The 26,942-nt window shown below is 47.4% G+C and overlaps 1 protein-coding gene across 1 annotated transcript in view; it reads left to right on the forward strand.

The window, feature by feature from the left end:
- The first annotated feature begins 2,352 nt into the window (after positions 1–2,352).
- The window catches only part of LOC143943104 (inositol-trisphosphate 3-kinase A-like), a 204,979-nt gene continuing 180,389 nt past the window's right edge, over positions 2,353–26,942 (forward strand). Inside the window, exon 1 of the mRNA XM_077464659.1 lies at positions 2,353–2,986. Coding sequence (XP_077320785.1) covers positions 2,474–2,986 — 513 coding nt within the window. The 5' untranslated portion in view covers positions 2,353–2,473. The remainder of the gene's footprint in view (positions 2,987–26,942) is intronic.

Consider the following 26,942-nt stretch of genomic DNA (forward strand, 5'->3'; position numbering starts at 1 on the left):
CTTCTCATCCGTGCCACCTATCAGTGCTGCATATTAGTGCCTTCTCATCCATGCCACCTATCAGTGCTGCATCGTAGTGTGGGGAGTGCAGAGGTAGACGGAGAATTAATTACAGTTTGGGGTGCACAGGTGAGTAAGGAGGGGATGTATAGAGGTAAGGAAGGTGGCTGCAAAGATGAGCAGAGGAGGCAGGTAGAGTTAAAGGGGGGGGAATTGGAGGGGAGAGGATGGGGAAGGTTTGGGGGTGCAGAGGCACTGCTGTGTATCTGCTAAAGGGCATCATGTTTCTGTGGTGTCAGAAAGCGATTTTGCATGTGTTCCCAACACACACTTGTGAACGCAGGCTACATGTCTCAGTTACATTGGTGGTCAGTGTAAATCTTCTCATTAGATTGGGGTTTGGTGTAGAATCCTTTCATTCACATTAGTGGCCAGTGTGAATGTCCTCCTTACATTGGCTGTCAGTGTAAATCCCTCCTTACATTGGTGGTCAGTGTAAACCCCTATTACATTGGTGGCCAGTGTTGAAACTCCTCTTTATATTGGTAGTCAGTAAAAAAAAAAATCAGCATTGTCATTGATCACACCCTCCCCTCCCCACAGCACTGCCACTGATCCCAGGAGTCATATGATCCCTAGGAGTTTTCTGTCTATTGATGGGTCCGCTCACCACCCCAGTCCATGGTGTGCAGGCAGTGAGGAGATGGTGTTCTGTAATCTCTAGCAACAAATCAGTGAGCAGTATTACTATACAGTAATCTCTAGCAACCACTCAACAAGCAGAAATCATGTGCTGTAACCTCTAGCAACTAATCAGCCAGCCATAATGTGTGCTGTAACCTCTATCAACCAGTCAGTAAGCGGTAATGGTATACTGTAACCTCTGGCAACCAATCGCAATCGCTGCCTGATCTGATTCAGTAAAGGGATTTTGAGTCCAGTTGCTATTTATTGTACGTCTCAGGTGGAGAGCGAAATTGCATGGGGGGGAAGAAAATTTTTGCCCATGGTCCAATTAATATTAAAGATGGCCCTGCCTATCAGTGCTGCATATTAGTGCCTTCTCATTCATGCCCCATCAGTGCAGCCTCATCAGGTCCCCATCAGTGCCGCCTCAGCGCACATCAGTGAAGGAGAAAAATTATTTATTTACAAGATGTTATAACAGAAACTACGAAACACGTTTTTTTCTAAATGTTTATTTTTTTTGTTTGTTTAGCAAATAATAAAAACCTCAGTGAAGATTAAATACCACCAAAAGAAATCTCTTCTGTCTCAAGAAAATGTGAAAAATTCATTTGGGTACAGTGTTGCATGACCGCGCAATTGTCATTCAAGTCATTCAAAGTGCGTCAGCGCTGAAAGCTTAAAATTGGCCTGGGCAGGAAGGGGGTGAAAGTGCCCGGTATTGAAGTGGTCTTTACTACACCTATAAGCAAAAGTATGTAGGCAGGGGATGTGTGCTATGCCTACATACTTTTGTTTAATAGGTGCCCCTAGTTCCCAGCTCAGGAAGTTGAGATGTCTTCCAATGGGGAGGGACACTTTGGGGACAGTTCTGGTGCCAACTCACTTTTGAAGGATTTCCTCTAACTTCCTGTTTTGGCAATGGTAGAGGACGTGAAGGGAAATCTCCCCAATGGTGACACTAGTTCTGGTGACAACTAGAGACTCCCTCTCTTTGTATAGAGTTCATTTGACTTTCTGTTTTTGCTGAGGGATAGTAAGTGGGGAAATCTCCCCAATGGGGACACAGATGCCAAATAAAATTAGTCAGGTGTTATAAATATCTCCCAACTTTTTGAGATGGGAATGAGGGACACCTATCAGCAAAAGTATACAGGCATAGGACACACCCCTTGTCACGCCCCCTTAAAGGAGAATTGTACAAAAAAAAAAAAACAAGATGGTTACACCTACAAGTGCTTTTTTTAGCTCTATTCTATTCTACTATTCCTTTAAATTGGCGTTTGGAATTTACAAATGCAGCAATTTAGAAATCAGATGAAAGGTTTAGTGCTGGAAAACACTTTTTGATATATAAAAAGTGCATTTTATATACATCTATATAGATCAAACCAAAATGAGGGACAAATGTGGAGGAATGAGGGACATTGCTCCAAATCAGGGACAGTCCCTTGAAATCAGGGACGGTTGTGAGCTATGGTTATAACCCTCCAAATATGAGGGGGAAGTTAGCCCTTAGTTGTAAGTGAAGCTGTGTTAGTGGGACTGTATGAGATGTCATAGATGTGTAATGATGAGAGTAGGACCTGTATTGTCGCCTCAGTACAGGAACCCAGGCTGTGCCCTCCCACACACACACACACACACACACACACACACACCAGTCCCAGGTTGTGAAGGAGGAAGTGAGTAGTAAGAAGTCTTCAGCCGGCTAGAGCTGTCACTTCTTGTGATCAGCCCCGTATAGCACGCTGTCTGCTATCTCCCCCCGCCAGTCAAGTTTTGGATGATTCCCACAGAGGTAACCAGTGACACCGGGATGAACCATGCCGCGGGTTCGGGGGAGCCCCCTATCTCTCCCAGCGCTCGGAAGCGGCTGAGTGTCGGAGAGTTGCGGCTGTACTTCGAGGCTCGCTGCTCCGCGGAGCGGGACGGACAGAGGGAGCCGAGGAGAAGGAGAAGGATGGGCAGCGGGAGCTGGCACCGGAGTAACGGAGAGGTCTCCGAGGAGCTGAGGAGGGGCAGCTGGCAGAACCACGTTATCCCCCAACTGATGGTAACCAGCTCCGAGGAGCCGCCGCCTTCCAGCCCCGTACTACTGGAGCTACCTGCCTGGGACGGGATGAGGACGGACGGATTGCTAAAGCTGGCTGAGCGGAGACTGTCTGTGTCCAGCACGTCCCTCTCCTCCACCGGGTCCTCCTCTGTCCTGGAGGACTCCGAGGATGACCTACTCAGCGACTCCGAGAGCAAGAGCCAAGGCAACGTGGACCTGGAGCACAGCGAGGAGCAGAGCCTGGTCAGTGCGGGACCTCAGGGGAGGGTCAGTGCGGGACCTCAGGGGAGGGGCAGAGCCTGGTCAGTGCGGGACCTCAGGGGAGGGTCAGTGCGGGACCTCAGGGAAGGGGCAGAGCCTGGTCAGTGCGGGACCTCAGGGGAGGGTCAGAGTGGGACCTCAGGGAAGGGTCAGAGCAGGACCTCAGGGGAGGGTCAGAGCCTGGTCAGTGCGGGACCTCAGGGGAGGGTCAGAGCCAGGTCAGTGCGAGACCTTAGGGGAGGGGCAGAGCCAGGTCAGTGCGAGACCTTAGGGGAGGGGCAGAGCCAGGTCAGTGCGAGACCTCAGGGGAGGGGCAGAGCCTGCTCAGAACGGGCACCTCAGGGGAGCGGCAGAGCCTGGTCAATGCAGGACCTCAGGGGAGGGGCAGAGCCTGGTCAGTGTGGGACCACAGGGGAGGGGCAGAGCCTGGTCAGTGCGGGACCCCAGGGGAGGGGCAGAGTCTGGTCAGTGCAGGACCCCAGGGGAGGGGGCAGAGCCTGGTCAGTGCGGGACCTCAGGGGAGGGGGCAGAGCCTGGTCAGTTCGGGGACCTCAGGGGAGGGGCAGAGCGGGACCTCAGGGGAGGGGCAGAGCCTGGTCAGTGCAGGACCTCAGGGGAGGGTCAGTGCGGGACCTCAGGGGAGGGTCAGAGCCTGGTCAGTGCGGGACCTCAGGGGAGGGTCAGAGCCTGGTCAGTGCGGGACCTCAGGGGAGGGGCAGAGCCTGGTCAGTGCGGGACCTCAGGGGAGGGGCAGAGCCTGGTCAGTGCGGGACCTCAGGGGAATGGCAGAGCCAGGTTAGTGCGAGACCTCAGGGGAGGGACAGAGCCAGGTCAGTGCGAGACCTCAGGGGAGGGGCAGAGCCTGCTCAGAACGGGCACCTCAGGGGAGCAGCAGAGTCTGGTCAATGCGGGACCTCAGGGGAGGGGCAGAGCCTGGTCAGTGTGGGACCCCAGGGGAGGGGCAGAGCCTGGTCAGTGCGGGACCCCAGGGGAGGGGCAGAGCCTGGTCAGTGCGGGACCCCAGGGGAGGGGCAGAGCCTGGTCAGTGCGGGACCCCAGGGGAGGGGCAGAGCCTGGTCAGTGCGGGACCCCAGGGGAGGGGCAGAGCCTGGTCAGTGCGGGACCCCAGGGGAGGGGCAGAGTCTGGTCAGTGCGGGGACCTCAGGGGAGGGGAAGAGCCTGGTCAGTGTGGGACCCCAGGGGAGGGGCAGAGCGGGACCCTAGGGGAGGGACAGAGCCTGGTCAGTGTGGGACCTCAGGGGAGGGGCAGAGCATGGTCAGTGCGGGGACCTCAGGGGGAGGGGCAGAGCCTGGTCAGTGCAGGACCCCCCATGGGAGGGGCACGGGGGGCGGGTGGCAGAGCCTGGTCAGTGCGGGACCCCATGGGGAAGGGCAGAGCCTGGTCAAGGCAGACCTCAGGGTAGGGGCATTGGGGGCAAGGAACAGAGCCTGGTGAGTGTGGGACCCTGGGAGGAGGTGGCAGAGCCTAGTCAGTGCAGGACCCCAGGGGAGGGGCATAGGGGGGGAGGAGCAGAGTCTAGTCAGTGCGGGACCCCAGGGGAGGGACAGAGCCTGCTCAGTGCAGGAGAGGGACATAGCGGGCAAGGAGCAGAGCCTGGTCAGTGTGGTACTGGGGTTAGGGGTACAGGGGGCGAGTAGCAGAACCTGGTCAGTGTGGGGCTGGGAAAGGGCACAAGGGGCGAGGAGAAGAGCCTGGTCAGTCCGGGGGAGGGGCACAGGGGGCATGGAGCAGATCCTGGTCAGTGTGGGCAAGAGGAGGGGCACAGTGGGCAATGAAAATAACCTGCATTAATATGTAAATAGCAGTGGCATTAATATGTAAATAGCTGCAGACTGGCAGTAACCTCTAGCAACCAATCAGTGAGCAGTAATAATGTGCAGTAACCTCTAGCAACCAATCAGTGTGCAGTATTGATGTACAGTAATCTCTAGCAACCAATCAACAAGCAGAAGTCATGTGCTGCAACCTCTAGCAAATAATCAGTGAGCCATAATGTGTGCTGCAACCTATAGCAGCCAGTCAGTGAGCAGTAATGATACCTCTGGCAACCAAACGCAATCGCTGCCTGATCTGATTCAGTAAACTGATTTTGAGTCTAGCTGCTATTTCTTATATGTCTCAGAGCAAGTGAAGAGTGACATATTTGGCCAGGGTCCAATCAGTACTAAAGACGGCCTGTGCCCCACCCCAGTCATTGTGGGTCTAGGTCTCCATTCACACCTAGCGTAGTAGGAAGGTGCACATAGGATGGTCCTTTCACTTAATTGGGGCACCCAATGCACAAAAGAAGCATACCAAAGAAGTTCTTGTACTTTTACAGCGTAAAGCTTCGCAAGTGTTAGATTTTTTTTACCAGGTGTTTATGGTGGGTTTTGCACGGAATTGTCCTAAACGAATGGCACCGCAATCACATCTTGTGTATTTCACATGTTCTGGGAACCTGCATAGAATTGTGCATTCCTAGAATGGGCAGGTGTGATTGGGGCCAACTTGCCATGACGAGGACATGTTAGTGCTGAAAAGTCCCAGGTGGTCTGTCACTGCTACCTTCTGACAGTTCATACTGAAGGGACTTTACTAAGACTGGAGCAGGCAGAATCTATGGCAACCAATCCACTTCCAGCTTTCATATTTAGGGGCCAGTTCACACCACAATTTCTGTGCTGTGGATGTGTTTCTGCATGTGTTCTAGTGTGTTTTTTCTTAATCTCAATTCAGGACATGTGCGTTCCAGTGTGTTTTGATGCATTTTGCCATGTTCTAGATATGTACCATACAGAAAAAAATTCAGTATGTTCTTCTTTTGTTGGCTGCATTGGAAAGCACTGCACTAGTGTGAACTAGTGCCATTGGAACCAATGGAAAACAGTGTGCATGCCTTTTTGATGCAGAATAAAAATGCACTGGACTACATCTGGTGTGAACCAGCCCTAAAGCTTAATTGAATTAGCTGAATGTAGATCCTGAGTGGTTGCAATGCACAGGTGGTCCAGTTGTAGTACATTTTCCCTGGCACTGCCAGGTTCTGACAATACATATTTGATATGATGGGCTGCCTGGCTCCTGTCTATACATACTGTATGTGTTATGATGGAATGGCTGTAGTTGGCCAGATGCTTATAATACATACTATTGATGATGTGATGGGCTGTGGTTAGCCAGCTCCTGACAATACATACTGTATGGGATAGGATGGGAAAGCTGTGGTTGGCCAGCTCCTGACAATATGTACTGTATGGGATAAGATGGGCTGGGCTGTGACAATATGTACTGTATGGGCTCTTCTGGGACAATATGTACTGTATAGGATATGATGGGATAGCTGTGGTTGGCCAGCTCCTGACAATATGTGATATGATGGGTTGGGCTGTGATTGGCCAGATTCTGACAATACATACTGTATGTGATATGATGGGACAGTTGTTGGGGTGCCTGCCAGGTAAATCCTCGCATGGTGTACATGGCACTAACACTATGTCACCCAGGCTGGCTGCTGCCGGATTCCCGTGGTTTCCTCCAAGAACTAAAATGATCCCTTATTTGGGAAACCTGGAGCTCTGCAGTGTTTGGAGAACATGAAGTGTCAGCCTGCCAAGATTTGGTCTTGTTAGTGCTGAATAGCTGGGAAGTCACAGGTTGTGTGTGAGTAGTGCCTGGGCACTGCCAGTTTCTGACAATACACACTGTGTGTGAGATGATGGGCTGGTCGTGATGTGACAGATGCCACGCTGAGTAGATGAGGCAGCCAGTGACACTGCACTAGTTCTGACACCCGGGTCACAGCCTGCCCTGCCAGTCTCTCTCTCTGCTGAGCCAGGTTATCAAGGGGTGCTGTGTGGGCACAATGTATCACCTGGTGGCTGTTAGATGGGCAGGATCCCTCTAGCAGAAATCATCGCTAAATCTGGAAAAATGTGGAATTTTGAGTCCTGGAAGGCTGCCAAAGCCACCAGTTGGGTGTGAGTGCTCTCTGGGCAATGACCATTTCTAATGATACTTGTATGTCTTCTGTCACGCTGTCTGTAGTTGGATAGGTGCCCTGAGTCCTTCAGGGAACACTGTCTGAATGATGCACTCTGTAACCCTATAGCAGTTGTGGCACTGTGTCCCACCTGCCATGCAAACCACTAGGTTTCGGGGTCACAGGTTCCCTGGTGGTGACGTATGGTGACAGTGACCTTGTGTCATCTGGACTGGCTGCTCTCAGGTGCCCTGAATTTAGAACTTCTCTAAATTTAGAAAATGTTGTCCATATTGGGAAAACAGCTCCCCAGTACTTGTGGAACTAAAAGTCACAGCCTGCCAAGACTTGGTGCTGAATAGCTGAAAAGGTTGCCTATGAGTGGTGTCTGGGCACTGCCAGTCTCTGTCATTACTGTGTATTAGGCTGGGCTGAGGTCTGTGATTTCACCTTTTTCTGGTGTTCTGACTGTTGTCTGCTAAGTGCCTCTAATGCCGCGTACACACGACCTGACTTTCCGGCAGACTAGGTCCGACGGTCTTCCCGATGGACCTTTCAGCGGAGTTCCGACGGACTCCCGAGTGAACGGACTTGGCCACACACAAGCGGACTAAGTCCGTTCGAAAGTCCATTCATTTTGAACGTGAGGATGTAAGACAGGACTAAAAAAGGAAGTTCAGTAGCCAATAACTTCCCTTACGTCGTATTTGGTCCGTCGGACCAGCATGCAGACGAACAGTTTTCCCGATAGGAATTAAGTCTGTCTGACAGATTTGAAACATGTTCTATTTCTATGTCCGTCTGATTTTTATAATGAAAAACGATCAGATTAGCCCACACACGATCGAATTGTCCAACGGACTGATCCCGTCGGACTTAGTCTGCCTGAAAGTCCAGTCGTGTGTACGCGGCATTAGAGCTCCCTTCAGATCAGTCCTGAGATTTTCAGACTAGCAGGGTAGGCTGGATGTTGTAGTTCCACAACAGCTGGGGGTTGTCTATAGAAGTGACACCTGGGTTCTGCCACCTGTTGACATGTTGGCTGCATCCATTTCATCTGCTGCCTGCCAAAATCCCACTTCTAAGAACATAGGCATGGTTACACATGTACTGTACTGTATCTTGCAATGTCACCTTCTTCTCATGTAATAATAATATCTATTAAATATGCTTTAATTTGGAAAATCAGGTCAAACACCACGTGACTGTTTGCAGTAAGTTTGCATCTGCAGTCAAAAATCACAGACGCTGTGGGGTTACACCGTTACTATAATTACTATTATTATTTATTACAGGTACTTGTATAGCAGCATCAATTTACGCAACGCTTTTACATGTATATTGTACATTCACATCAGTCCCTGCCCTCAAGGAGCTTACAATCTATGCAATCTATCATTCTAATCCCCAATTCAAATTCATGCACACACATATACAGTACATGGGCCAGACAGGAGCCAATTAACCTACCAGCATGTCTATGCTAAAACTGGAGAGTGCAAAATCTGCTGCAGATATATATATATATATATATATATATATATATATATATATATATATATATATATTGATACTAAACATGCATTGTTTAATTTACATTGTCCCTTCTATTTCTGTATGTGAGTGATGACACTGTAATTATTTAATTTTTTATTTTGATATACAGCTGTCATATGACCCAAATCTCCCCCAGCCATTCTGCAGGGAAACATAAGCAGGAGGAGCTTCTAGTCCTCTGCTGCTAGTCACATGTTCAAAAAACAAAACAACAAAAAAAAAAACAGCCTTTGGCATCCAGAGTAAAAATAAATAACTGATATTGATTAAGGCCCCTTTCACACATGCGGACATTCTGTCCGTATTTCATCCATCCGTTTGCGGATGAAATACGGACATACATGTATTCCTATGGGATAGCGGGTGTCTGCTATTGTCCGCCTCCGCTATTGTCAGATTCTGCAGACGGAGGAAAATCCTATTTTTCTATCTGTCTGCAGAGCGGATCGGATGAACACGGACAGACGGTCCGTGCTCATCCGAACCCCCATAGAGGACATCGGAGAGCTGACAGGGGGGTCCCTGCACAGTGTGCCGGAACCACCCTGTTATCCGCCAGGCTCAGCGGGGACAACGGAGCGATCCCCGCTAAGCAAGCGGATCATCACGGGGCGGATCATTACTGATCCGTCCCATGTGAAAGGGGCCTAACTGTTTTAAATCATCATACAAATATATATATATATATATTTTAAATACAATCTTTATTAATATGTGGAAATAACATGGTGTGGGCAGATTTCTGCCAATGACAGGCTGCCTCACGTCCCTCCAGCCTGTGTCTTAGAATAAGAGGGAGGTGAAGCCTCCCTTAATCTACATGTAATATCCCACCCTTGTTAGCGAGCATGGAGGAGGAGGGGGGACTGGGCTGTCATTTACCACTGTGAATGCTCCCACATATATGATTCTACAGTCACATGGGCTGCTCAAATGTGATAGGGAGGAAGTGACTATCAGCAGGACATGCTGGGGCTTGTAGTTCTACAAAAGCCAGAGATCCAACGTTTGTCCATAAAGAACAATTTTTTTGTTCGGCGGTTTCATTTGTAGACAATCAAAGCTATATTGGTGCTTATTATATACACTAGTAATATTTTTGGGTTTCCCATATGGAAATCATGCTGTTGACCCAGCAGTCATTCTGTACTGTGCAGCAGACATACATTACACACAGCTCACAAGCAGTGTCTGAGATGATGTAATTGCTACATTTGTATGTGTGTAACAGTGGCTGGTATACCGTGTAAATACGCCAACACCTAATGTGTGTGCACAGGAGTCCTGATTGTTATATTCTTATGACGTAGATCAACACCCCGAGGTCACTAAGTGACAGAACGGACAAGTGACAGCTCATTGGCATAGTGGATATTGCATAGATATGGGTGATGGAAGGTTCTAGTTTTTAGATAACTGCTATCTATACTGTTCCAAACTAGACAGGCCGCTGTATAAGCTAAGCTTTTGGATATAGGCTGGAAATAAACCTGACCATCAGGTTAAACTTTACGAATAAATCAGAAAAAACTTCCTTGTGTGTATCTTATTTTTTTTTTTTTGCTACCTATTGCTGAGATCTGGGAGAATGTTTTAGATCTTCTACAGGAAGAAACAAGTCTTCAGTCTCCTCTAAGCCATTGATCACTTTCATTATAACATTGGGACTTTATAGTAAGTAAGAAGGTTAGAGGTAACAGCAGGGGCTGATCTGTGTCAGACAGCACGCACTCAACACCCACCATCACGTAATGGCTACTGGACAGTACCCAGAATTTGAAACGATTGACTTGGCAAACATTTGAAAGAAGAAATGTCTTCACTTCCAATTGAATTTAGAGTCATTTTAGAATGGATTATATCAAACTGTGTCGATTGGCCAGGGTAGAAAATAATTGATTGTTTTGCATCAGTTGTCAGTGCTGAGATGCTTTGGTCCTGAATTCAGCTGTATTTCGATTGATCAATTATGAGGTTTCATGAAACAGAGATAACTAATGATTGTATCTAACAGATATCAATCAAAATCCACTTCCGCATGTGTGTTATGTTGATCAAATAGGTTGTTAACTAAAGATGAATTCTTCCTTTCGGGAGAGATTGATCAGAAAAGAAATTGATAAATTATTGAAGTGTGTATGACCACCACATAAGGGACTAAGCATTGATATGCATTTCTAAATGAGCATATCTGATATTAGGTATGCTGTAGCCCATGCGTCGCTAAATGGTGGACTGCGGTTCGGACCCGGACCCAATGACAGTCCTAGCTGGACCGCGACTCCGCCACTTAACAGCCTAGGTATCCTCTCCTGCTTGATGTCCTCTTTCCTCCGCCGCCTTTGAAAAAGACTGGGATACATTAAAGGGGGCTGTGAAGGGGACTGGTATACAAGGAAGGGGGGCTGTGAAGGGGACTGGTATACATTAAAGGGGGCTGTGGAGGCGACTGGGATACATTAAAGGGGGCTGTGAAGGGGACTGGTATACAAGGAAGGGGGGCTGTGAAGGTGACTGATATACCAGGTAGGGCGACGAAGGGGATTAGGATGCAAGGCGAGGGCTGTTTGAATCAAATGGGGATGTAAAGAGATGAGCTGTGATGTAAAAGGGTGACAGAGGACACTGGTGTGATGGTGAGGGGGCTGTGATGTGAGGTGGGCAAACTGATGTAAAGGGAGGATGGTCTGTAATGGAAGGAGGGCTGAGGAGTAAAGGAGAAAGTGTATTGCAAAGGGGGATTTGTGATGTAAATGGAGGCTGTGGTGTAAAGTGGGCACTGTAATGTAAAGAGGGGGATGCATTGGGCTGTGATGTGAAGGGGGTGCTGTAATGTAAATGGAGACTGTATTGCAAAGGGGGGTCCTGTGATGTAAAGAGGGGGTCCTGTTATGTAAAAGGTAGTGCTGTGGTGTAAAGGAGACACTTTGATATAAAGGGGGTCCTATGATATAAAGGGGGTCCTATGATATAAAGGGGGTCCTGTGATATAAAGGGCGTACTGTCATATAAAGAGGGGTCCTGTGATATAAAGAGGGGGACTGGTGATAATGACGTAAAAGGGGAAACTGTAATGTAGGGGGTGGGGAGGGGCTGTGATATGAAAGATTTGGAAATAGCTAGAGCTGTACAATTAGTCGTCAAGAATCGTTATCGAAATCTTGACTAAAGTGTTACACAATTCTTTCTAAGCAAAGAATTCTCTCTGCTCTTCTGAAGCCACAGCCATCAATAGAAAAGGAAGAGAAAAACTGGGCAGTCTGCCAAGAATCAAAACATTCTTTATCAGTTGAAATTAAGTATAAACGTTGTAACAATTTGTTAATGGAATAGACTTTGTGTGTAAGTGAAAAAAAGTTTAACCACTTAAACACTAAACCTTTTTCTGTCATTTGTAGATTTCAAGTTAAAGCGGGAGTCCGCCGGGACTCCGCGTTTTTTTTTTTTTTTAAAAGCCAGCAGCAACAAATACTGCAGCTGCTGACTTTTAAAATAGTGACACTTACCTGTCCAGCTCGCCCGTGATGTCGGCACCCGAAGCCGATCTCTAGATCGTCTCTCGGGTGCTGCCGCTGCCATCTTGGGTATGGGAATCAGGAAATGGAGCCTTTCGGCTTCATTTAACGGTTCCCTACTGCGCATGCGCGAGTTGCGCTGCGCAATAAGGACGGTCCCCGCTGCCTCTGGGATCTGTGTGTTTCCCAGCAGGCAGCGGGCCACTTGCGGAAAGGGGCGGGTACTTGCGGAAAGGGGCATAATCTACACCCCTTTCCGCAGAGAGCTATCCCGGAAGTGGGTGCAAATACCTGTACTGTACAGGTATCTGCACCCCCCTCCCCCCTGAAAGGTGCCAGTTGTGGCGCCGGAGGGGGGGAGGGTTCCGATGAGCGGAAGGTCCACTTTAGGGCTTTAAAATCATTTTTTTTTTTTAGAAAATTACTTAGAACTCCTAAACATTATGTATATTTTTTTAGTAGACACCCTAGAGAATAAAATGGTGGTTGTTGCAATATTTTACGTAACACTGTATTTGCGCAGCGATCTTTTAAATGCAATTTTTTTTTAAAAAAATTACTTTAATGAATTAAAAAACAAAAAAAAAAAAAAAAAACTAACCAGTAAAGTTAGCCCATTTATTATTATTTTTTTTTTTTTTTGTATAATGTGAAAGATTTTACGTTGCAGGAATCGTGAGAGAATTGTGATCTTTTTAGTCTAAGCAAAAAAATTTAGATTCTCATTTTGGCCAGAATCGTGCAGCTCTGGTCATAGCACTATTAGGGCTCGGAACCCGACTGGAAGAAAATTGTAATGACCGGACCCATGTGAATTTGAATTCAATACCCGTGCCTAGCCCCTAGTTTACTGTAGTTAGTCTTGAATGTTCTTTTGGTTACTTCTGTGTAAATAATTGCCATTCTCATTAGTCAATTATTATGACAGTGTTGGTGTGACATAAAGGTGTGCTGTGTGATGTATGGAGGAATCTTGACGTCTGTTGCTGTAAAGCATGCATTGTGTATACATAATGACATTTCTGACTGCAATGTATAATGACATGACTTAAGTATGACGTCCTGTACAAAGTTCTAATTCTAACAGAGGTAATTCCGGCAGAGATGAAGTCTAAAGTGACATGACCTTGGCACAAGAGAATAAACCTATCGGTATTGGTAGGGATGAGCTCAGGTGTGTTCGCATGGTCCATGTGCAGAGCCCGCCAGGAAGTCGGCACAGCGCTGCGATAATCACAGGCAGTGAGACATTGTCCAATCTCTGCAGCTGCGCATCGGGACAATGTCTCACTGCCTGTGATTATCGCAGAGCTGTGCCGACTTCCTGGCGGGTTCTGCACGTGGACCATGCAAACACGCCTGAGCTCATCCCTAGGTATTGGTATCAGTAGAGGTCAGACAGGTGAGAGATGGATACAAAACTTGGTAAATCTACAGAAGAAAATTCAACAAAAAAATTTCTGTGAAGAATATCAGATCCCTTTTTTACAGAACATGGAACTTTAAAGGTACCTATTTGACAGATTTGTGTAAAAATCCAGACTTCTTGTTCACATATTTACTCTGGGTAATGAAACGCCCTTATTCTGTATAAAAGGATCTGAGGTCAGGCCAGGTACAGCAGGGATGTGATCCTAGGATCTGAGGTCAGGCCAGGTACAGCAGGGATGTGATCCTAGGATCTGAGGTCTGACCAGGTGCAGCAGGGATGTGATCCTAGGATCTGAGGTCTGACCAGGTACAGCAGGGATGTGATCCTAGGATCTGGGGTCTGACCAGGTACAGCAGCGAGGTGATCCTAGGATCTGAGGTCAGGCCAGGTACAGCAGGGATGTGATCCTAGGATCTGAGGTCTGACCAGGTACAGCAGGGATGTGATCCTAGGATCTGAGGTCTGACCAGGTACAGCAGGGATGTGATCCTAGGATCTGAGGTCTGACCAGGTACAGCAGGGATGTGATCCTAGGGTGCAGGCACAGCAGGGATGTGATCCTAGGGTCCAGGCACAGCAGGGATGTGATCCTAGGGTTCAGGTACAGCAGGGATGTGATCCTAGGGTTCAGGTACAGCAGGGATGTGATCCTAGGGTCCAAGTACAGCAGGGATGTAATCCCAGGATCTAAGGTCTGACCAGGTACAGCAGGGATGTGATCCTAGGGTCCAAGTACAGCAGGAATGTGATCCTAGGATCTAAGGTCTGACCAGGTACAGCAGGGATGTGATCCTAGGATCTGAGGTCTGACCAGGTACAGCAGCGATGTGATCCTAGGATCTGAGGTCAGGCCAGGTACAGCAGGGATGTGATCCTAGGATCTGAGGTCTGACCACGTACAGCAGGGATGTGATCCTAGGATCTGAGGTCTGACCACGTACAGCAGGGATGTGATCCTAGGGTCCAGGCACAGCAGGGATGTGATCCTAGGCTTCAGGTACAGCAGGGATGTGATCCTAGGGTCCAAGTACAGCAGGGATGTGATCCTAGGGTCCAAGTACAGCAGGGATGTAATCCCAGGATCTAAGGTCTGACCAGGTACAGCAGGGATGTGATCCTAGGGTCCAAGTACAGCAGGAATGTGATCCTAGGATCTAAGGTCTGACCAGGTACAGCAGGGATGTGATCCTAGGATCTGAGGTCTGACCAGGTACAGCAGCGATGTGATCCTAGGATCTGAGGTCAGGCCAGGTACAGCAGGGATGTGATCCTAGGATCTGAGGTCTGACCACGTACAGCAGGGATGTGATCCTAGGATCTGAGGTCTGACCACGTACAGCAGGGATGTGATCCTAGGGTCCAGGCACAGCAGGGATGTGATCCTAGGCTTCAGGTACAGCAGGGATGTGATCCTAGGGTCCAAGTACAGCAGGGATGTGATCCTAGGATCTAAGGTCTGACCAGGTACAGCAGGGATGTGATCCTAGGATGTGAGGTCAGGCCAGGTACAGCAGGGATGTGATCCTAGGATCTGAGGTCAGGCCAGGTACAGCAGGGATGTGATCCTAGGATCTGAGGTCAGGCGAGGTACAGCAGGGATGTGATCCTAGGATCTGAGGTCTGGCCAGGTACAGCAGGGATGTGATCCTAGGATCTGAGGTCTGGCCAAGTACAGCAGGGATGTGATCCTAGGATCTGAGGTCTGACCAGGTACAGCAGGGATGTGATCCTAGGATCTGAGGTCTGACCAGGTACAGCAGGGATGTGATCCTAGGATCTGAGGTCTGACCAGGTACAGCAGGGATGTGATCCTAAGGTCCAGGTACAGCAGGGATGTGATCCTAGGATCTGAGGTCTGACCAGGTACAGCAGGGATGTGATCCTAGGATCTGAGGTCTGACCAGGTACAGCAGGGATGTGATCCTAGGATCTGAGGTCTGACCAGGTACAGCAGGGATGTGATCCTAGGGTCCAGGTACAGCAGGGATGTGATCCTAGGTTTCAGGTACAGCAGGGATGTGATCCTAGGGTCCAAGTACAGCAGGGATGTGATCCTAGGATCTAAGGTCTGACCAGGTGCAGCAGGGATGTGATCCTAGGATCTGAGGTCAGGCCAGGTACAGCAGGGATGTGATCCTAGGATCTGAGGTCTGGCCAGGTACAGCAGCGATGTGATCCTAGGATCTAAGGTCTGACCAGGTGCAGCAGGGATGTGATCCTAGGATCTAAGGTCTGACCAGGTGCAGCAGGGATGTGATCTTAGGATCTGAGGTCTGACCAGGTACAGCAGGGATGTGATCCTAGGATCTGAGGTCTGGCCAGGTACAGCAGCGATGTGATCCTAGGATCTAAGGTCTGGCCAGGTACAGCAGCGATGTGATCCTAGGATCTAAGGTCTGACCAGGTGCAGCAGGGATGTGATCTTAGGATCTGAGGTCTGACCAGGTGCAGCAGGGATGTGATCCTAGGATCTGAGGTCAGGCCAGGTACAGCAGGGATGTGATCCTAGGATCTGAGGTCAGGCCAGGTACAGCAGGGATGTGATCCTAGGATCTGAGGTCTGACCAGGTACAGTAGGGATGTGATCCTAGGGTCCAGGTACAGCAGGGATGTGATCCTAGGTTTCAGGTACAGCAGGGATGTGATCCTAGGGTCCAAGTACAGCAGGGATGTGATCCTAGAATCTAAGGTCTGACCAGGTGCAGCAGGGATGTGATCCTAGGATCTGAGGTCTGACCAGGTGCAGCAGGGATGTGATCCTAGGATCTGAGGTCAGGCCAGGTACAGCAGGGATGTGATCCTAGGATCTGAGGTCTGGCCAGGTACAGCAGCGATGTGATCCTAGGGTCCAGGTACAGCAGGGATGTGATCCTAGGGTCCAGGTGCAGCAGGGATGTGATCCTAGGGTCCAGGTACAGCAGGGATGTGATCCTAGGGTCCAGGTACAGCAGGGATGTGATCCTAGGGTCCAGGCACAGCAGGGATGTGATCCTAGGGTCCAGGCACAGCAGGGATGTGATCCTAGGGTCCAGGCACAGCAGGGATGTGATCCTAGGGTCCAGGCACAGCAGGGATGTGATCCTAGGGTCCAGGCACAGCAGGGATGTGATCCTAGGGTCCAGGCACAGCAGGGATGTGATCCTAGGGTCCAGGTACAGCAGGGATGTGATCCTAGGGTCCAGGCACAGCAGGGATGTGATCCTAGGGTCCAGGCACAGCAGGGATGTGATCCTAGGACCTGAGGTCAGGCCAGGTATATTACTTGTCTGTGCAGATGCTTGATTACACCACACCCATGTGTGATATGTGTGAGTACTAGTTAGTTGTTTTTACATTGAAGTGTGTTGCTCATCTCCATTTCTCTGTCACTTTTAGCTTTCATGTTATCCCTCACTCTTAAATGATATGCACTATATTACCAAGAGTATTGGGACGCTGCATTTACACGTACATGAACTTTAAGGCCTTAGTCTGTAGGGTTCAATAATGCGTTGGCCCACCCTTTGCAGCTATAACAGCTTCAACTCTTCTGGGAAGCCTGTTCACAAGGTTTAGGAGTGTGTCTATGGGAATGTTTGATCATTCTTCCAGAAGCGCATTTGTGAGGTCAGACACTTATGTTGGACGAGAAGGCCTGGCTCGCATTCTCCACTGTAATTCAACCCAAAGGTCTTCCATCAGGTTGAGATCAGGACTCTGTGCAGTCAAGTTCCTCCACCCCAAATTTGCTCATCCATGTCTTTCTGAACCTTGCTTTGTACACTGGTCAAAATCATTTGGTGGAGGGGGATTATTTTGCTGACCGAACCTCTGTAGATTTTAATTCAAGACCCCTGCCCTAGGCTCTGTAGCAATGCAGAGGTCTGCCCAGACACTTTTTTTTTCCAATCATGTCCTTTTAATCTTTAAGGCTGGGTTCACACTGCTGCGGGGGGAGATCCGGATGTGATTCGCACCGCAAATCACATCCGATCTCCGTAGCGATGCGAGTTCAGCCATACAGATAGTATGGCTGAATTCGCATCGCTCCCGCAGCAAACTCGCACAGGACCCTTTTTTTGGTCCGCAACAGAATCGGATCGCATGGGGGTTCACACCATGCGATCCGATTCCTGTGCGAGTCGGCAGATCGCACTGCGATATGCGGACGGATCTGGGGGTGTCATTAACATATCATTGACACTCCCAGCCATCCGCATAGGGCAGTGTGAACTGCCGGCGGGAGTAATGCGATGCGGGAAAACGCCGCGGATTCGCGGCATTCCCGCATCGCAGCGGTGTGAACCCGGCCTAAAGGAGAAGAATGGGTTTGGGATTTTTTCCCTAATCATACTTACCTAGGTGGATACATCATCGAAACGATGCTGCATCTGTCCTCCGGCGTCTCTGCACTGAGAACTGAGCCATTGGACATTGCCGATGGCTCGGTTTTCTCGGCTCCCCAAGAGGAGAGCTCCTGACTGTCAAATAGCAACTCTCCGGATCTGCTCCTCCACTGGAGCTGCTGTCTCAGTGGCTCTCTGAGAGGCTGAGACTGCCATCAGTCCAGGCTTCCTAAGTTGGGATGACTCGGACCTCAGACCATTCTGCTGAAACCAGGTCACAGGAGTGCAAAACGAATTGCACTCCTGTGACCCCTTAGGAGAAGTCCAGCCAAATGAGCTCAGGCTGGACTTCTCCTTTAAGCACAATTGGCTTATATCTCTGCCCCGCCAACCATATACCCACAGTCCTGTGCTGTCATAATGCCCTTGCTCTGCTGGCCACCTGGCGGGGTAATGAGGGAATGTAATAAGAGTAGCTGGACAGATCTTATGTATCCCAGCCTGTAATATAGGAATTGACATATAGAATACATATAATACTACAGCAGATAATAAATAGGTGTGTATGTATAAAATGATATAGTGTAAATGCTGTGCTGAGGACAGAGAACATTTTAGTGTGTGTGCATATGGCCAAAACTGTGTTTATTTTTGGATGGGATGGCAAAGGGTTCAATGCCCTGCCAGTGTATTTTTTGCTCCCAAAGTGAGGGCAATTCCCCTCTTAGTTGCCCCTGGAACAGGTGCCCCCTTTGAAAGATTTCCCCTCTTTTCTATGGACAACGCTAACATTTTTGATTTCTCCTCATTTTCTGTTACGGTGATGGTAGTTGTTAGAAGTGGTAAATCTCCCCAATGGGGACACAGGCAGCCATAAAGACCTGACAGAGGGTGTAAGGCCCCTTTCACACTTGTGGACCGTTCAGATCCGCCTGTCAGTTTTTTCAGGTGGATCTGAATGGTCGCTCCATACATCTCTATGGAATGACGGATGTCAATGGTGACATGTCTGCTGACATCCGATCCGCTCCGCAAAATCCAGACGGATGGATGTCCTATTTTTCCATCCGTTTGGTGGATCGGATCAAAATGGACAGGCAGTCCATAATCATCCGATTTCCCCACCTCCATAGGGGAGAGTGGTCTCTCTGACAGGTCCGTCCCTGCACACTGAGCAGAGACGGACTTGTCATCCATTGGCTCAGTGGGGATCAACGGATCGATCCCCACTGAGCAAGCGGATGGCTGGATACAGATCCGCACCCCTGAAAGGGCCCTAAGTGTTGAAGTTTTGGCATTTGTGGATGTTGTACAAACAATATTGTATAAGCTGGAATTCCTGTTGTCAGCAGAATCATGAATACAATGAGACACACCTTGAGCACACAGTTTGCTGGGGTAGAGCGAGCTGTTTTGACATGAACAGTAATTAGTCTGGTTTGGCACACTGCAGTCTCCTTTCAGATATGTGTCCGGGTACTCTGGGCTGGATGAAGAACATCTACCTTGGCTGTAATTTGTTGTGCTTTCTTTTTATACAGGGTAGAGGAAAAGGATCTGATCTACAATATCCCTATTCTCCAAAAAAGGTCCATACATATCCACTACAGAAAGGTCCTGTAATCTATTTTTCATGAAATTGTCCTCTGTGAGCTCCTGAACTTCTCTTCTCCCTCGCGATTAGTTCACATTAGTTGTGGTCATGTGCACTATGCTATGTACATTACACATCCCATAGACCATCTCAACACAGGGTCTTCTACTCCTACATAGAGTGGGACTGTGGAGAACAAATGTAGCCATAGTACAGTAGTACACCCATTGTAAAGTAGCCATTATCATAGAAAGTCACGATGCCCATCAGCCACACATGTTGGTTACCCCTTGGTTGGATCCTCAAGTGCTCTTGTTGGTTTTCTATGATGATGGCTACTTTACAATCACACCAATTGGGTCACTTTCACTAGTATCCATCCATCCTTCCATCCCTGATTTTCTTTGAACAACAGATACTGCTAAAATATTTTTCCATCTTATATATGGGGTTTGTCTCTTTGACTCCAGTGGCTATGGCACTTTGGGGGTTTATGGTAGCCCTAAGCAATGGTACCCAATTGACTGCAGCATCTTCATACTTATTTTGCTTTTATGCTTGTTAACTGCTTGTATCTCTTGGATATTCTATGATACAAAAAGATTTTTGAATCTACCTGCTTGCATCCTCAGAACATTTTCAAAGCTTAATCAAACAAGCTGAAGATAGAAGCTGTACGCTCCAGTCTTTATAAATCCCCCAACTGACGTGTTCATGCACACATTGGAGTTTAGGCCCCTTTCACACTGGGGCAATGGGTGTGTCGGCAGTAAAGCGCGTTTTCAAGAGAGACACTGAAAAGCATAAAAAACGCTAGGTGCACCTAATTGCATGTGCAATACGCATCCTTTACTACGTTTTTTAAGCAGTTATTTTCCTGCCAGGAGACCCAGGGCGGCTAAACAGATGCCCCGTGTGCATGAGGCCTTAGTGTTCACTCTGCCCATACTCCTCTATAGAATGCTGAAGTTTAGGCTGGATGTCAAGAACCAAGGTGCCTGACTTCCAACTACAAGGAGTCCCCATCCTTCCACAGGTTACTGGATCCAGTTCACTTGAAGAACACTAAATAAGAAAATGACAGCTCTTCAGCTTTAAAGGCATTGTAAAGTCTCAAAGTTTTTCACCTTAATATATTCTATGCATTAAGGCGAAAAACGTTCTTTGATGCAGCTTCCCCCAGAAACCCCCCCCCCCTTTTTTTTTTCTTGCCAGAGCCCATCCGTTACAGCGATGTGCACGAGTCCAGAGGCTCCAGCCGATGTCTCTGTCTTCATTGGATAGATTTAAAGCAGCGGGAGCCATTGTCAACCAAATACAGTGACACAGAAGCTGGGGGGCGGGGCTGAGTCCTGCTGTCCGTGTCAATGGATGCAGCAGCAGGACTCGTGAGCACGCACGGGTGCCCCACTGGAAATCGGCTCTCTGTGCAGGCACCCGATGAAGGGGAAGAGCCAGGAATGCCGGTGGGGCACCCCAGAAGAGGAGGATCGAGGCTGCTCTGTGCAAAACCCTTGCGCAGAGCAGGCAAGTATAACATGTTCGTTATTTATTTTATATATATATATATATATATATATATATACATATACATATACATATAAAAATAACAAAATTGAACCTTAAAAAACCCCTTTAAAAATGCTGTGTGGGAGGCAGTCACTGTGCAGGAGGCATGACATGTGTATTTAATATGTTTGTACATCATGTTTAAAGTGTTACTAAACCCAAGACCCTGCATTCACTATATCTGGTCTCCCACAGTACACAGCATAAACTACTAAATACCTTTTCTTATCTGCAGCATATAACAGTCCTGTGACTTCTATCATTGGCCCAGCATTGGTTAATGGTTGTTGGAGGCGTTTTCACTCTCCTCTGACTGTCCTTTGAGGCTGCATGACCCCTGACCCTCTGTCTGGACAGTGCTGATTGGCCTTGTGCCGATCACCTGAACTCCCCCCCCCCCCCCAAAAAAAAAAAAAACCTCTCTAGTAATGCACACCAAACTGATTATGTGCAGAGTGCCTCCTAAGGCTCTGTACTATCAGGAGATGGTTTGGGGACTGCAACAGAAGGTGAGGATCAGAGGAGACAGGATCAAACAGCCTTTTTACACAATGCGGAGGATTAACCCTCTTAGGTTCCACAGTGACTATAAAAAGCATGCTTCACTGCATATACAGACTGATTTTACTGTTGTGGGTTAAGTAACACTTTAATTATTGTTTTTGTGGCTTTATTAATGCTAATACTTGGCTCTATAAAGGATATCTTGAAGGCATGCACTGAGAGTGATTTGTTCCTAAATAAACTTTGATTGTTATGAGAAGGATGACCAATTATTAAGGCTTGGTTCACACGGCTGCCATCCAGTTTTTGACTTTCAGTGCAGTTATATAGTGCAAAGTGCATGCTACTTTCATGTGGTTTGCATATTTTATGGGGCCAAAAGTGAGCTGGAATCGCAGCAAAGTAGTACAGGAAACGTTTCTAAAATCACGCCGTGCTTTGAGAACGTTGCAGTTGATTTACAAAAAGCAAATAGACTGAGGGCTTTACAAGTTGTTCAAGAGCTTAGTAAATGAGGTAAAGATTTACTTTAAAAAGAATCCCCAATCCCATGCAAGGGAAAAACAAAAAAATAACAAAAAAAAACAGCATTTTTGCTTGCACATGATTGGCTGATTGGATTCAGCAGCGCTTCACCTCATTTACTAACCTCTGCAGCAATTGCACTTGCAAAGCACAGTTTATTTGACTTTAGTAAATCAACCCCTATGTGATTTCCATGGTCCTGCGGTTCAAGTCACATCTGAATCACACTAGTATGAATGAAGCCTTATAAAACATGTCAGCACAGACGATGTAGCTTTCTAATAACTTTCTAATAACTCAAAACAGATTAGAAAGCGTAAGGCGTCAATCACATAAGTGTGATTTCAGATGTGACTTGAATTGCATTACAATGAAAATCAAGCGATTTACTAATAACAATAGATTGTTCAGTTACTCCAGAGCACAGTAAATTAGGAGAAGCTCTGCTTACTTCCATCATCCAATCACGTGCAAGCAAAAATGCTGACTTTTTTTTTTCCTAGCATGTGATTGGGTATTTTATGTAAAGTGAAATTTCTCCTCATTTACTAAGTAACTGAACTTGCAAAGCACACAGTCTATTTGCCTTTGGTAAATCAACTGCAATGTCTGCATAACAATGCAACTCGGCATGGCACAATTTATGAAACATTTCCCATATTACTGTGTGATACATTGTAACAGAGAATCGCACTGCCCCTCACTGTCTCTACACAACACGCATCAGCAAGCATTCGTTATAACATACAGGCAGGTGTGAACGGGGCTTAGAACATTTCTGTTTTCTTTGGTGTTTGTTTCCATCATGCCCCTAAAGGTTAGCTCCTGTGTGTGGCCCCTTCTCACTCCTTGGGGTCCATTCACACCAGAAGTGTATAAGTGTATTCAGTGAAGTAGCAAAACCAGGGGTAGGCAACCCTGGCACTGGTGCCGCAAGTGGCAGGCAAAGCCTCTTTTGCCAGAACGCGACTCGCTACCCATCAGCAGAGCAGTGCAGGGAAGTGTCAGTGTGAGTTCCCCACACCGCACCTGTACTGAGGAAGAGGCACTGTGCCCCCCACATTGTACAAGATGGGGAACATTGTTTGGTTCTCTAACTTTGCTGTAGCTGTGATCATCAGCTCTTGTGATGGGGAAGAGATTGGGTGCAGTTCAGCTAGGGTAGCAGACCCTTTTTCCAGGAGGAGGAGGACTGTGATTGGCCGTTGCCAAAGTCAATCACAGTCCTGCTAGCCCTGTCCACCATCTGGGGGAAGATGATTCACTTGGTTGCCACTACCAACCTCAAAGAAGGGATTTCACTGTGACGGAGAAAACCACAATTGGGTGACAGTTTGCGGAATTACTGTTGAGCTTGTGGGAACCCTGTTGAGAAAATAAATAAATAAATATATATGTATGTGTGTGTGTCACTTACTACTGACTTCTCAGCTCTGCATCATCACCTACTCCCAACCCCTGAACTCTGCGTCACTTACACCTGACCCCTGAACTTTGCGTCACTACTGAACCTCTGGACTATTGTGTCCATTTAAACCACAGCCAGTATTCAGCACAATGAAAATGAAAGCCAATTTTGCTGCCCGATCTTGCACACAGGCCCACTTCTTTTAGAAAATGCCCCTGACCTGAGCTCATCATTGCATATCCATTCCAAAAGAGCAGGGGGTACAGAGGTGGATCAGTTGTGGAGGGGGGGGGGGGTAAAGTGGCAGGCAGAGGAGAGACAGATGTGCAGGAGGTAAAGTGGAGGGGTAGATGAGAAGGGGGTTCAGCGGTGAGACAAGAGTACAGTGATAGGACAGATGTGCAGGGGGGTTCAGTGGTTGGGCAGAAGAGTAGGGAAATACAGTGGTGGGGCAAATGAGAAAGGGGGTACATTGTTGGGGCAGATGAGCAGGGGATTGCAGTGGTGGAACAGATGAGCGGGGGGTACAGTGGGGTAAGGACAGATTTGCAGGGGTACAGTGATTAGAGGTGTGAATGTACAGGAATTGGGGCTGATCTGAGGCATGAGAGTTCAGGATGTTAATTAGTCACTATTACTCAAGTACTTTCTATGAAGAGGTGAGTTGCCATCTAGATAAAGGAAGGCCCGTAGACGTGGTGTATCTGGATTTTGCAAAAGCATTTGACACAGTTCCCCATAAACGTTTACTGTACAAAATAAGGTCCGTTGGCATGGACCATAGGGTGAGCACATGGATTGAAACCTGGCTACAAGGGTGAGTTCAGAGGGTGATGATAAATGGGGAATACTTGAAATGGTCAGGGGTGGGTAGTGGGGTCCCCCAGGGTTCTGTGCTGGGACCAATCCTATTTGTTTTGCAAACAACCTGGAGGATGGGGTAAACAGTTCAGTCTCTGTATTTGCGGACGATACTAAGCTAAGCAGGACAATAACTTCTCCGCTTGATGTGGAAACCTTGCAAAAAAGATCTGAACAAGTTAATGGGGTGGGCAACTACATGGCAAATGAGGTTTAATGTAGAAAAATTTAAAATGAATGCATTTGGGTGGCAAAAATATAAATGCAATCTACTCACTAGGGGGAGAACCTCTGGGGGAATCTAGAATGAAAAAGGACCTGGGGGTCCTAGTAGATGATAGGCTCAGCAATGGTATGCAATTCCAAGCTGCTGCTAACAAAGCAAACAGAATATTGGCATGCATTAAAAAGGGGATCAACTCCAGGGATAAAGCGATAATTCTCCCGCTCTACAAGACTCTGGTCCGGCCGCACCTGGAGTATGCTGTCCAGTTCTGGTCACCAGTCTTCAGGATGGATGTACTGCAAATGGAGCGAGTACAAAGAAGGGCAACAAAGCTAATAAAGGGTCTGGAGGATATTAGTTATGAAGAAAGGTTGCGAGCACTGAACTTATTCTCTCTGGAGAAGAGACACTTGAGAGGGGATATGATTTCAATTTATAAATACCATACTGGTGACCCCACAATAGGGATAAAACTTTTTTGCAGAAGGGAATTTAACAAGACACGTGGTCACACATTAAAATTAGAAGAAAAGAGGTTTAACCCTAAACTGCTTAGAGGGTTCTTTGCAGTTTTAGTGCTTTTTGCATTTTGCAGATTTGAACTACAAAAAGTGTTCCTTAGGAAACCATGTTAAATGGACTGTAGTACAAATCTGCAAAATGCAAAAAGCACTAAAAATGCATAGGTGTGAATCCAGCCTAAGAGAGGCAAGGATGTGGAATTCCCTTCCACAGGCGGTGGTCTCAGCAGGGGGCATCAATTGTTTCAAGAAACTATTAGATAAGCACCTGAACGACCACAACATACAGAGATTTACAATGTAATACTGACATATAATCACACACATAGGTTTGACTTGATGGACTTGTGTCTTTTTTCAACCTCACCTACTATGTAACTATGTAAATGGTTTACAGAATTTTACTTTATAAAAAATCCTTGAGTTAACATTTTTTTGTTATAAAATCGGCACGCTCAATTTCTTTGAAAACTTTTTTCAGCACACTGAGCTCAAAAGGTTACCTACCACTGAGCAAAACCCTTGACTTTTTTTTTTTTTTGTAACTTTATTGAAATGTTACAAATTTATATTTCATTCTCCCTTATGCTCTGCAGTGTTTTGTGATGCAGTGTAGTGAGTTGCAACATTCTGCACAAAAATGCAGCAAGTCCTAACATTTTTTCAGTGCACACCACTGCAGCATAGAACTAAAGGCACAGATGGCAAATTGTTTTGTCTGTGCGTTGGGCAGGGCTGGCCAAAAGCAACCCAGTGCAGATGGTGTGAATGAGCCCCTAGCGGAACAGGACTGCATTGGCATAATGTTTTCCCATGATGAAGCAGGGGTTTTCCTTTATTCTGCATGTTGTGCTGTCAGGTTGTGGGCACAGCGCACAAATGATTTTAAAGGTTCCAGGCCCCCGGAATGATTTTTGGTGTGCCGAGCAAAAGGTTTTTAGACCCCTGACTGCAGCGATGAGATTTATAAACCCCTTTTAAAGGCTAACCCCACCTTCCCGGGAATGTTTAATGTTACCGCCATATTTAGGCTCCATTCACACTTGTAGGACTCCAAAGTTGCACAGACTTTGGAGTGCAACTTTGAAGCAACTTTGGATGGGTGCAACTTGGATACGACTTTGGCTTTGACCTGTGATAATGGACAACTGTTGTAAGTAAAACATTCAGGTGCAACTTTCATGCAAAATTTGAGGGTTAACGTTGAAGTCTATGACCAGCCCTCAAGTTGCATGAAAGTTGGAGTGCATGAACTACTTTGAAGTTGCTGCAATGTATTGTTAACTCACACACACATATGAATGGTTATTATTGGAAAACATGGGGAACAACTTGCCGTGTGACTTTGATGTCCAAAGTTGCATGACAAGCCATACATGTGTGAATGGAGCCTAAGGGATCACAGACACCCCCCCCCCCCACTTACAGAATCGGGGGCTCTTCTCACCACAGGCTCCTGTCACATTCGAATTTGGCACAGTCCTGTGTGGCTCCGCCCACACAGCCATGTCATTCATTCATGGAGAACTACATGTCTCATCTGCCACCACGGCAGAGGACTGTAGTTCTCAGTGGAGAAAACCACGGTGATTTCACTGCACTTGTAGTCCATGGATACTTCGGATACTTCCTTTTAGCTCTGTAACTGAAGGTCCATATCTTGGTATAGACCTGAGCTGGATAGTGGTTCAATGTTTTGCAGGTGTCGGTGAAAAAATAATACGTTGACCCTTTTTTGTTTTTTTGCAATAAGGTGCATTTATTTTTTTGCTAGAAAAGGTAAGATTCTCCAAATTCTGTCATGCGGGAACTATATGGGTTGTCATTACTATCGCTATACTCCCTGCCCTCTGATAAGAGAAATTCTCTCTGCTACACAGCAGCCACACTGCCATTTTTGTGAATGGTTTGGGCTCAC

This window comes from Lithobates pipiens, unplaced genomic scaffold, assembly GCF_037356315.1.
Source record: "Lithobates pipiens isolate NorthernLeopardFrog02 unplaced genomic scaffold, aLitPip1_a1.2 Scaffold_30, whole genome shotgun sequence".
Taxonomy (NCBI): domain Eukaryota; kingdom Metazoa; phylum Chordata; class Amphibia; order Anura; family Ranidae; genus Lithobates; species Lithobates pipiens.